The 10,280-nt window shown below is 51.4% G+C and overlaps 4 protein-coding genes across 4 annotated transcripts; 1 reads left to right on the top strand and 3 right to left on the bottom strand.

Annotated features, from left to right (window-relative positions):
• Window positions 1-174: 174 nt before the first annotated feature.
• On the bottom strand, window positions 175-2,466 carry PG997_011310 (uncharacterized protein; the record flags this gene model as incomplete). Its single annotated transcript, XM_066815625.1, has 1 exon — window positions 175-2,466. The coding sequence occupies one exon, from the start codon at window positions 2,464-2,466 to the stop codon at window positions 175-177; it is 2,292 nt and encodes a 763-aa protein (XP_066664915.1).
• A 582-nt stretch (window positions 2,467-3,048) lies between these two features.
• On the bottom strand, window positions 3,049-4,016 carry PG997_011309 (uncharacterized protein; the record flags this gene model as incomplete). The annotated part of the gene is made up of 3 exons (XM_066815624.1): window positions 3,049-3,596; window positions 3,649-3,935; window positions 3,997-4,016. The coding sequence occupies 3 exons, from the start codon at window positions 4,014-4,016 to the stop codon at window positions 3,049-3,051; spliced, it is 855 nt and encodes a 284-aa protein (XP_066664914.1).
• A 2,604-nt stretch (window positions 4,017-6,620) lies between these two features.
• PG997_011308 (N-acetyl-6-hydroxytryptophan oxidase ivoB) lies at window positions 6,621-8,138 on the bottom strand (the record flags this gene model as incomplete). Its single annotated transcript, XM_066815623.1, has 9 exons — window positions 6,621-6,770; window positions 6,829-6,872; window positions 6,929-7,019; window positions 7,094-7,356; window positions 7,425-7,508; window positions 7,566-7,714; window positions 7,769-7,840; window positions 7,897-7,910; window positions 7,980-8,138. Coding segments are annotated over 9 exons (1,026 nt in total), but the record flags the coding sequence as incomplete, so codon positions are not given.
• Window positions 8,139-9,194: 1,056 nt separating this feature from the next.
• PG997_011307 (uncharacterized protein) lies at window positions 9,195-9,857 on the top strand (the record flags this gene model as incomplete). The annotated part of the gene is made up of 1 exon (XM_066815622.1): window positions 9,195-9,857. The coding sequence occupies one exon, from the start codon at window positions 9,195-9,197 to the stop codon at window positions 9,855-9,857; it is 663 nt and encodes a 220-aa protein (XP_066664912.1).
• Between the last annotated feature and the right edge of the window lie 423 nt (window positions 9,858-10,280).

Genomic DNA, 10,280 nt, shown 5'->3' with positions numbered 1-10,280 from the left:
ATTGAGATACAGTTGAGGCATGTGGGAATGACCTATGAGAGAAATTACATGAGATCTATTGGCAAAATTAAACCTCACGCATACACGACGAACACCGTCTATCAACGGAAACCAACACTGTTCCTATTGCAATTCGGAACAAGCCCGACCCATCCCCCTTTCCAAGTACCGACCCTACTCACGGCTGTCGCCTTGCTCATCGCCGTCCTCCTCCCTCTTGAGGATGAACTTGTCCTGGCAGAGCAGCAAGCAGAACCTGCCACCGCTAAGCGTGAGGGAAAACTCGGTGATGTTGTCCTTGGCTTCGGTGGTATAGTTGGCTACGTGTGTGAGCTGTCCGCCCGTCTCCATCCGCTCTGTGGCTTGAATGAGTTCCTGGAACCCGTCATTCGAAGTCGTCCCGTGGTGTAGCACTATTTCCGGATCAGGTTCTACGACCCTCGGATTGATCTTTTTCACGTCCCATTCAAGTTGTCCATGATGGTGGCCGCCAACATACACCCAACCGGGAAGCTTGTCCTTTGGATCCGGCTTCCTTGGCTTAAAGTAGCCTGGGTAAGGTCTGGGATGACATTTCGCATCAAACTCGTAATGCGGTACATTCCAGTCTGTGACCTGCTTCCTGATCTCCAAGTAGATGCGACGGAGCTCATCTTGCATCGAAGCAGTTCTGGAGAGGTAGAGAGAGGGGTCAGCAGGATACTGTTGGGCAAGTGAAGCCAAATGCTTTGGTGATATACCAACGCTTAGATCGTCCATACTGTTCTGCTGCGCCCACAGAATAGCGCTCTTGGTCCTGATCAATCTATGAGCTCCGTCAAGCAGCTCAGGAATCCAGTGTATCCCTTCGGTATCTGCCAAAAGTTGGCAAAGTGTCCTGGGGACAATGGAAAAGTCTTCTTCGCCATGGCCAGTGTTTGGCCGTGCTTCAACACCCGTGTAGCCGATCTCACTCAAGAGAATAGGCAGTTCAAGAAGGGTAGATATCAAAAGATGATGCTTGTATGGGCCTACATCCAATGCAGCCTGGTTTAGTACAGTCCGGCAGAAGTTGGTGATTTGTTCTTGCTTAAACGTGTTCAGCCTCGGATGATGGGGGTGTACGGCATCCAAAAGGTCTGTTAGAGAAGGGCGCTGGTCTATGGGCGGAAGTGACTTGTCGATGGCAGCCATAAACCCCTGTTCGACGCCTAAATAACATGCCAGGTTGAGGCAACGAACAGCCTGCATGGCCAGAGCTCGGATATGTTGTACATCAGAAGCACTACCCTTTTGGATGGAAGGACATTTTTCGGCAACTTCGTAAACCTCCCGCAGCAGGTGCACGGGTAGGATGCAGGTGATGGCCCCATTACTCTTTCCATTCCTATTGAGAAAGCTTTCGAGCAGTGTGTGGAGCTTTAGCTTGTGGTGTTCGTCAGTAGCTCGCAGGACGTCGAATAGGTGATGAAGGTGTTTCCACGAGCCGGTTCTCAAGTGCGAGATGGCCGAGAGATTGAGTGACTTGGCCTTGCAAGCACTGAAGAGGAAACTGCCGAACTCGTATGCGTTATCTGCAGGCCTGCGCTGCTCCTTGCTCCGCTGCTCTGTCTTGTAGGCCCGGTACTTCTCCAGCTGAGCCAGGGCGCTTTCGCCCGCCTTGGCAATGCTGCTGAAGGTTCTCAAGACGCCTCCCAGCACGAACCGGTCTTCCTCTTCCTCTTCCGTCATCTGCGCGCCCGGCTTGTAGACGATGTCGTGGTCGAGCTGGGCGCAGAGGTCCATCATGACGTTGGCGATCTGTATCTCGACCACTCCCGGGCGTTTCCGCGGCCGGTCGCTGCTGCTACCGAGGTGCTTCACGACGACGTGAGTGGCTCGGTAGTTGGGGGATTCTTTCACAATGTACTTCGGCCGACCAGGTTCGGGGCCGCCATGGTCCATGTCCCTACCCGTACCTAGGTCGACAAGAAGCTGCTCCAACTGCTGGATTTCTGGCGCGACCCCCTGTCCCCATAGCACGACGCGCTCGACTTCAATCTCGCTGTGCTCCCTGAGGAAAGCGACGACCTTCTCGGCGTCGCTGGGGAAGTACACGCATATACGAATGCCGCCGATGTCATGGAGTGCCTCATACATCTGGTCGACGCCCGTAAATGTGCCAACGTCGTCAATACGGTGCACCTGGTGGCGCCTGGTCCAGTACTCCGTCCACGACTCGCCGTGTCCTTCGAGGCGGGTCTTCAGGGTCGCATGCTGTAGGCGGATCTTATGGCGACGCTTGAGGCTTCCCACTGCCGAGTCCAGTGTCTTCATTCGCGAAGTAATCGGTTTATGCATGATCTGTCTTGATCTGAGGCCGGTTTTGTCGTGGTTCAGTATGTGTAGTATCCTGTTCACATGGTCCTCGATCACAGAAACATTGTCACGATACGTGGCTTTAAACTCCTCCAGCTTGGAGTCGTCCAACTTGTCGCTGAGTGGCATGATGCACCGATAAGGGCTTTTACTGACTGGCGAGACAAATGAGGCTCAATCCATGGTTAAAATGTACGGTTCGTTTCCACTCCCTGATCTGACTACATTTCGTGGTCAACCCGGCAGAAATCAACGACTCGGGTCGAGGATTCCGTTTTCCCTCTCCGGCCCCTTTTGTTGTTAAGCCGTTATCGATAAAATTTGCTTTTTGAAAAGTAGAGTGGCAGGATGTTTCTGGCAAAAACCTTCGTCGGCATCGGTATCTTCCTACCTAGGCTTTAACCAAGGCTCACTTCGGTTTCTCAGTTCTACGTTTATCCTAGGTGTCGATCCTTAGATCCGATGGCACTACCTGCCAATTCTGCATGCCCAAATTAATGACACGACGGAACATGCGCGACACAAGATGCACCCGCTGCTCAACCCAATTGCGACTTAGCAGCGAACTTTGTTTTGCCTTTTCCGTCCCTATCAAAGTAACTCTCTTTTGGTCAAAACGGATATCGCATCATGCATAAAAAAGATTAGTATCAAATAACGAGTGCTAGTCGCTGACAGTGCCCCAGCCCCTTATATGACAACCCAAACACTTTAGTCCAATCTTGCCAACAGCATCCCTACAGATCCAATCGAGAAGTCGCCAGTCTCTGCAAACACACGCCGGAAAGCTTCGCTTGTCCAAAGGATTTCAAGCTTACACGCCGAAAATAGACAGACCAATCGCCTCAACCCGTCCTGCTTGGCACCCTTGTCGCAGGTGTTCTCGAAGCAGTACTCCGCCAGCGATGCGATGCTGTCAGCGCCCTTCTCTTGCAAGTTGAAGTGTACAAGAGTGTGGTGTAATCTTCTCAGTGAAAGGTCTAGCAGGCCCTGGATGTCCTTCTCGTCGGCTAAAACGTATAGCCGTGCGTATGCCAGGAAGACCCGAGTGAAGTCTGCGGTTGGATCCTGTTCTGGTAGCGGCCATTCGGTAGGTCTAATCTCGAGTGGCGTGTACAATTCTCTGAATAATGTCCAGAGATTTGCTTGGCTTTTCTCTGGTGTATTCCACGCTTGCTTCGCCATTCTCATATTTCGCCTTTGTAGTACGTGCACATTCCCGAAGGACTCGTATATAGCCCCTATAACAGGCTCAGCTTCTGTATGCAAAGTACTAGAAAATACAAATATGAACTTTGTGGTTTGTATTACCTTCAAAGAGTTCTTCAGGGGCAGCTTCAGACAACCTGGGTGACTTTGGAGGCGGCGGTTCAGGTGCCTCGGCGTCGAAATGCCCGGTATATGCGAACTGAAAAAAGCGCATGAATGTGGCTTCGTCGACTTCAGGCCACTCGACGACGCCTCGACAGGACTCGTCCATGCCGCCTGTGACGAGTGCCCTGAGGGGTTCCGACAGTCTTGCGACGAGTTCCGCGTGCATCATGTACTCCTTCTTTTCTGGCCCGACCAGGAAGCGGAAAGGGCCAGACGCGGCGATACTGTCCTCATCGGTAGTGTAAGCGGTTTGCAGCAGTCTCCAAGAAACATAGAGCACTCTACCTTTGCGAGAGAGCCGCCATGTCCAGGCTGGGTATGTATTATGGTGTGAAGGAAGAGGGCAATTCAGGTCGTCTGCCCTGGATGATATTTCTAGTGGAAATCAGAAAGATTCCAGATGGAACCCCTCTTGTTTTCAAACGCAGCCTGGCAGAAGTTGGGTTGTCATGCATGTTTACGTCGCAACCAAACAAACAGCATACATGCTGGGATCAGCGTCTCGAAGTTGATTGGTCGGGCGCCTGCAGCCACCCCACGATCGCAGTGCCTACTTCCTTGTGTATGGGACTGAGGCTATTGAAGCGAAAGCTTAGGTTCCAGGAACAGTCAAAACTTCTGCTGCCTGGAGGGACGGGTATCGACGTGAATTTGAGGTTTCTATCATGTATGTTACGTAGCAAGGTGTAGTTATTGTGCAAACCGATTCGGCTTCATCCTGTGAGAGTAGGGGTTTGCTGTCGCAAGCGATGGTCTTTTGAGCCTGTCCCCTAGCAGCCTGTATGTGCCCCCTCAAAAGACGATGGCTCAATCTTCACCTACCATCTAGTCAAATTAGCTAAGCTCTGATATTGCCCTTCTCTATGTTTTGCGGTCGGTCCGAGAGGTTCGGGCAAGGGGACTCACTCACTCGACGTTCGCGAGGTTCCGCACCGTCATCCGCTTCCGTCCGTCGCGCTCTAAGCAAGAGTCCCAGCTGCTGCTGCAGACACCATGAATATAACACCCCACATCTTCATGATTGACTTGTCCTTAGGTCGAAGGGTCCTTGCTCGTTTGAGTGTCGGCGGGAGCGACTCTGAGGCCTGCTTGCTGCCGATGTAGGCATCCCCGGCAGACAAGGCGACACCTACCAAGAGACTCGGACTCACATACGCCCAGAAGTATCCTTTAGGAAACGCTCTTGACTCGTTCCAACTTTTGCAGGCATCATATACTCCAACAACATACCAGAGGTGCGAGTCGCCGTCTGAGCCACCTCCTCCGCCTCCGCCATCTTTCTGGTATACCACAGACGTGTGGAAACGTCGCCGGGTCACTATTGCGGCTCTAGGCGGTCCTCACAGGCTTTTCACGGTGGCTAAAACTTTCGTATCGGTCGTTCCAGGGTGGTGAGCGTTAGCAACACAACGTTCGGATGGGAGGCTAAGGTCGTCGGTCGTATCGCTGCCGAAACCCTCGACCGGGCGGTCGCAGAGAACAGGCTGCCGTATTTTGACTCAATCAGGGCGGTGGCGCGTCGTGGCGTTTTCCCATCGGACCCGAGCATCCAGTCGATGCCTCACTTGTACTAGGGCGTCAAACTCCCAGATTAATTGGAGGGGGCTGGTCGAAATGTAAGGACGTGTTCAAAATCAACACTGAAGCGCTTAGTCAACGGGCCTGCGTTCTTCCATCTCGCCATTTGTATGTTGATATTCGCCTGCGGATCTACAGGATATGAGCATTTCCAAATGGCGAAAGTCTAGGTACATGCAAGCGCTAGCTAATCCCAGACCCCCAGGCAATATCGGCAGTAGAAGAGCACGTACCTCCTAATAGAAGGTGGTGTCTCCTCGTCCGCAGGTCTTTCCCCGATGTTATTTATCTGGTCTCCGTCTCGTCTTCAGGCTCCTCCTGTGCCAGCTAATGGCGAGTTAGCAGGTATTCTCGTGCAAGTATATCGGACGCCAGCCGATTCTAAGGGAGGCATACTGACCAGTGGCGGCAGGTCAAGTATCCCAAAGTAGTCCAGACAGACTAGGAATGAGATTGTGTACGTCAACCACTTCGTTACTGGCTCTTGCCCTTCCAGTGTTGCGTTGCCAAAATGTTCAGGGGTCAATTGTCGCTTTCCAACTCTAACTGACTTGGCTCCAGACACGTCGATGTTGCCATTGTTAAGTCTCGGAGACGTGTAGATATGGAATCGGGCCTCTCTTGGGATCCTCGAGCACTGTAACTTTGTCGAAGGAGGTTTTAGGGACGACTTGGGACAACGGGCCAGGAGAATGGCATCCGGGCAAGAGGCGGCCAAGGATGATGCCACTCTCGGGACTCTATAGAGAGATCCCGCGATATGGTTGCTGAGAGATATTTGGCACGGAATATCCTTTTCTCTAACGTTTAATGAATGAGTGCAGGATGAAAGAAAGAATTAGAAGATGGAGAACTTTGGTTCTGAAAATATCAAATGCTAGGCGTATTTACTCGAGGCTGGCTAGGGCGGTGGCGTTCCCCCTATCGGGGCCCAGCAGCCAACTCCTTGGATCGAGTCATGGTTCCTTCTTTTGAGACATCCTGGTAGCTGTCGCCTGAATTTTTACTCCTCTTCTTTGGCGTTGCGGTGGAAACCTGCAGCCACCCGACTCTGCCTCAAATAGACTCGTTCCTCCCTCCAATCGATATGAACATTCCAGGTCCCTTCGACACAACCTAGCAACATATCCATCTAGAGTTTGTCGAATAAGCCATCACCAAATGTTTTCATTTTAGATCCAATCGGTCAGGAGCGAGAATTGTTCTCAATTCTATTATGGGTAACCTCTATATCGCTACCATTTGTCGAATTTGGGCCATGGCCAGGTCAGCCCTCCAGAAGAAATGCACCACTTGCTTGACCACCTGCAGGGACCCCAAATGTACCTGTTCTATTCATAGTCGTAGCAGAAAGGGCCGCCGTGGATATCCATCGTATCCCCAATCTTCAAAGTTCCGCCGATTTGCTCAAAGTGAAGTGGCGTCTCGAGAGTGACGTTCTTGTAAGGTATGCCACCAAAATAGTTGTATGGATATGCCCACTACGTCTGGTTAGCTGGCTCCCTTTGTTTGTATTCAGTGAGCGTTGCAAGCACATACCTGGGTGTCCGGTCCCCCGATGTCACCCTTCCGTGTCTCCCAATCTTTGCTTCTAGTTAGCCTTCGTCAGATTCAAACTCGAGTTCCGGCATCAGCTTACCTTGCTTTTGCCATATGTTCCAAACTCGGTCTAGAGCCGAATGGTGCAGCCAAAAGATCGGGTCTCCAGGGGAGGAGTAGGTATTCGCCATCTAGAGTGTATAGCAGTTGATCAGTTGCTATTCGCCCCTTTATATCTCGCACAAAGGGTTATTGGATTCTGTACCTCTCCAATATTTCCTCCAACCCCGAGGTGCGCGCCGCCATGCAAGGACATGTCTTGGATTTCGAGAGAAAAGCCTTCGATCCTATGGTCCAAGCGCCAGAAGTCTTCGGCCTCCAGGACAAAAGCGAGCTTGGAGGCGTTCAGTGCCTGGGTCACGAGCCATGGGCTGAAGTCTCGTCGAAGACAATGGGGCGTATACCCTGTGTGGTTGCCAGGTCCCATTGAGATATTGACGTGCGCAAAGGGACCATCCTCAATGCAGCCTAAATGCATAAGTATATATGTTAGTCTGACGGTGTACGTGGCTTCGTAAGACCATGGCAAGACTCACCTCCACCAGTTCTGTTGGGTACAGGAGTCATGGTTTGCCAGTCTTGTGGAAACCCGGTTGTATTGGCAATATAGGGGCCGTTTCCTACGCTTCATGGTCAGCAGTCGATACTCCTACGTAAAACGAGATGGCAACACAGACCTCCGAACCCGTGGACGGGATCAAAGATGGGAGATTCCACGACTGCTTTTTCGGATACTGCATCTTGGGTCCAGTCTGTACGCACGTATGGTGAGTCAGTCCTTCGTTCAGTATTTCTAAAGTATTCGAATCCCAACTCACCCCAGTACCTACCAACTGTTAATGAAAATTACAATTTGCACGGCGGAGGACAGCTCACTTACGGGACGGCACCCTTGTAGCCGCACATCTCTCTCAGATTTTGTTCAAAAGACCACAAATAGTAGCGATGCCATCTATGACTTTCAGTATGGAAAACCTACAATAAAATGGGGTTTTTAGCTGGCCTTACGGTAAGAGTTGTCCCTGTGAAAAAATTTAGGAGAGGTTAGTATAAGATTTGATCGTGGGTCAAAAGGGGTAAGGGGTTCTTACCACCCAATGAACGTAATCTGTCTGAGTGATATGCAAAGCCACGAAGTCATCGTATCTCGATTTCACGCCCTCAAAGGTGTCTGAAGTCTGCCCTGGCTTTGACTGGAGGCATCTGACAGCACCGATGAAGCCTTGGCGCTCGTCCGTCGTGAGTGTCCGCCTGTGAAATAGGGAGTAAGGTGTCAGCATGTTAGATGGAGGTTGCGCAAAGTAAGGGGCGTGAAACAGATGCCCGTGTGCTTACCACTCTTTTCTAATAAGCGGTTGTTGGCATCCTGCATCCACGGTTGAGTTTACGTAACCCAACAATTTGGATGAGGCAATATCAACGTAGGTCAGCGCCACAAGCACACGATAGGCAAGCGAGTTGAGACGCATCTTGCTAGGTACTTAGGGGCTTTATATGACAACGAACAGATGGGTGAAGAGACAGAAAGTTTTACAGCACCTGAAGCGAAGCGCCCCGGAACTAATTTATACTTCGCGCATCTATCCCAAGAGCCACATACCTCTCTTTATCATGTGAAGTGAAAGTGATTGCCTGTGTCTGCTGACATGACGGGCATATTTGTGTAACCAGTCCGATTTGAGAAAGTCCACTGCATTTTCTAGGCAAGTTGCTTAAGCCTCATACGGCCCCGAGTCTTTAAGATCGGCGTGACCATGCTACTGACATCAGCTGCCAGACGGCCACGCTCGACACCACGTATATCCTTGGCGGGTTTGCACCCGGTCTCTTCCGGTAGTTATCTCAGTTTGTATCCTACGAGCTGGACTCGTGCCGCGAATTGCATTTGCCGGGTCTTCCGGGACGGGTTCACAATACCCGATCAACTCGGTATAAGGTTATGTATAGAGAGCACAGGAAATAATAAGCGAAGCTGTACTCGCAATGATAAGAATAGTCTCAGTTTAGACTACTTACTTTCTAATTGGTATTGCGCCGTTTCCCGTCCCGTTGTCGCTCTCCGAGTATGTTGGGGACAATGCTGCAGGTTAGGTTTACTAGATGATTTTACCGTAAGCCAAATGCTGTTGGCTAGAACAATAGGCGAATTTCCCCCTACTTCGTAATTTCCAATCCCAATTAAGTAATCCAAACGAACATCCTTTTCTCTCAAAGCCAGCGACTCGGGCCCCGTCTCACATTCGTTCACTTTCCTCGACCCGCCCGTCCTCTTGACTCAGACAACAACCCCGAAGAAACTCTCCAAAATGAGAATTACACAGCAGCTCGCGAGCTTTGCAGCTCTACTGCTGGCCCGAGTTGTCCTGGCCAGTCCCACCTCCACCCCTACCCCGACTTGCGCCGCCCCATCAATCCCGGCGCTCCCGCACACCGCGCAGGAAGTCATCGCAAAGCTTAATCTGACCGCCAACCCCGAAAAGGGCTACTTCGTCGAGTCCTTCCGGGACCCGGACAACGCCACCATCACCGCCGCCAACGGCACTGGCACCACCACCACCCAGCGCTCCTTCAGCACCGCCATCTACTATCTCCTGGAAGGCCGCGATGGGGACTCGGTCTGGCACCGCGTCGACGCCGTCGAGGTCTGGCACTACTATGCCGGCGCGCCGCTGACCCTGTCCCTCTCGTACGACGATGGGAAGCCCGTCACGAAGAAGGTGCTGGGGCCGGACATTTTCGCCGACGATGGTCAGCGGCCGCAGGTCGCCATCGGAAAGTTTCAATGGCAGAGTGCGCGGAGTCATGGTGATTGGACCCTGGTTGGGACTACTGGTGAGTGTCAATCTCTTCTGCGCCTGGGAACTGAGATTCGATCAATCTTGCTGACACACAGTGCAACAGTCGCGCCTGGGTTCACCGATAGTGGTGTTGAGCTTGCGGCGCCGGGTTGGAAGCCAAATGGAGCATAGCTATTCAGGGGCCATTGAGTGTAACTCAGTGAAAGACGGTTGCAAAGTCACAGTTCGGGTAATATAGAGAATCATGGCATTATACCACCGGTTGTTGAGAACCTACTAGATAGGCGAGGATAGCTTATAATAGGGATAGTAGACTTAGGATCAACGTAAATTATTAGTGTTACATGTATCAATACTACTTCCGTGGCTGGCAAATTCCTGGCTCATTCTATCTGACTTATACCGATTTATATAGTGTTGTGAAGCCCAACCTTTCAAGGCAAATGTAGTAGTCAAAGTCACATGCTGTGGGCATCTCGTTTCCAGCAGGATGCCACGAGGCCCTAACAAAGCTCCAAAGCCATAATGTGTAACCTTGAAGCAGAGTACAGGGGGCTATTTGCAAGATCTAATACAATGATCCCATGTTGGTGT

This window comes from Apiospora hydei, assembly GCF_038363865.1.
Source record: "Apiospora hydei strain CBS 114990 chromosome Unknown utg000008l_segment0_segment0, whole genome shotgun sequence".
NCBI lineage: Eukaryota > Fungi > Ascomycota > Sordariomycetes > Amphisphaeriales > Apiosporaceae > Apiospora > Apiospora hydei.
Note: the sequence above shows the minus strand (reverse complement) of the source record. Positions and strands in the feature narration are given on the sequence as shown.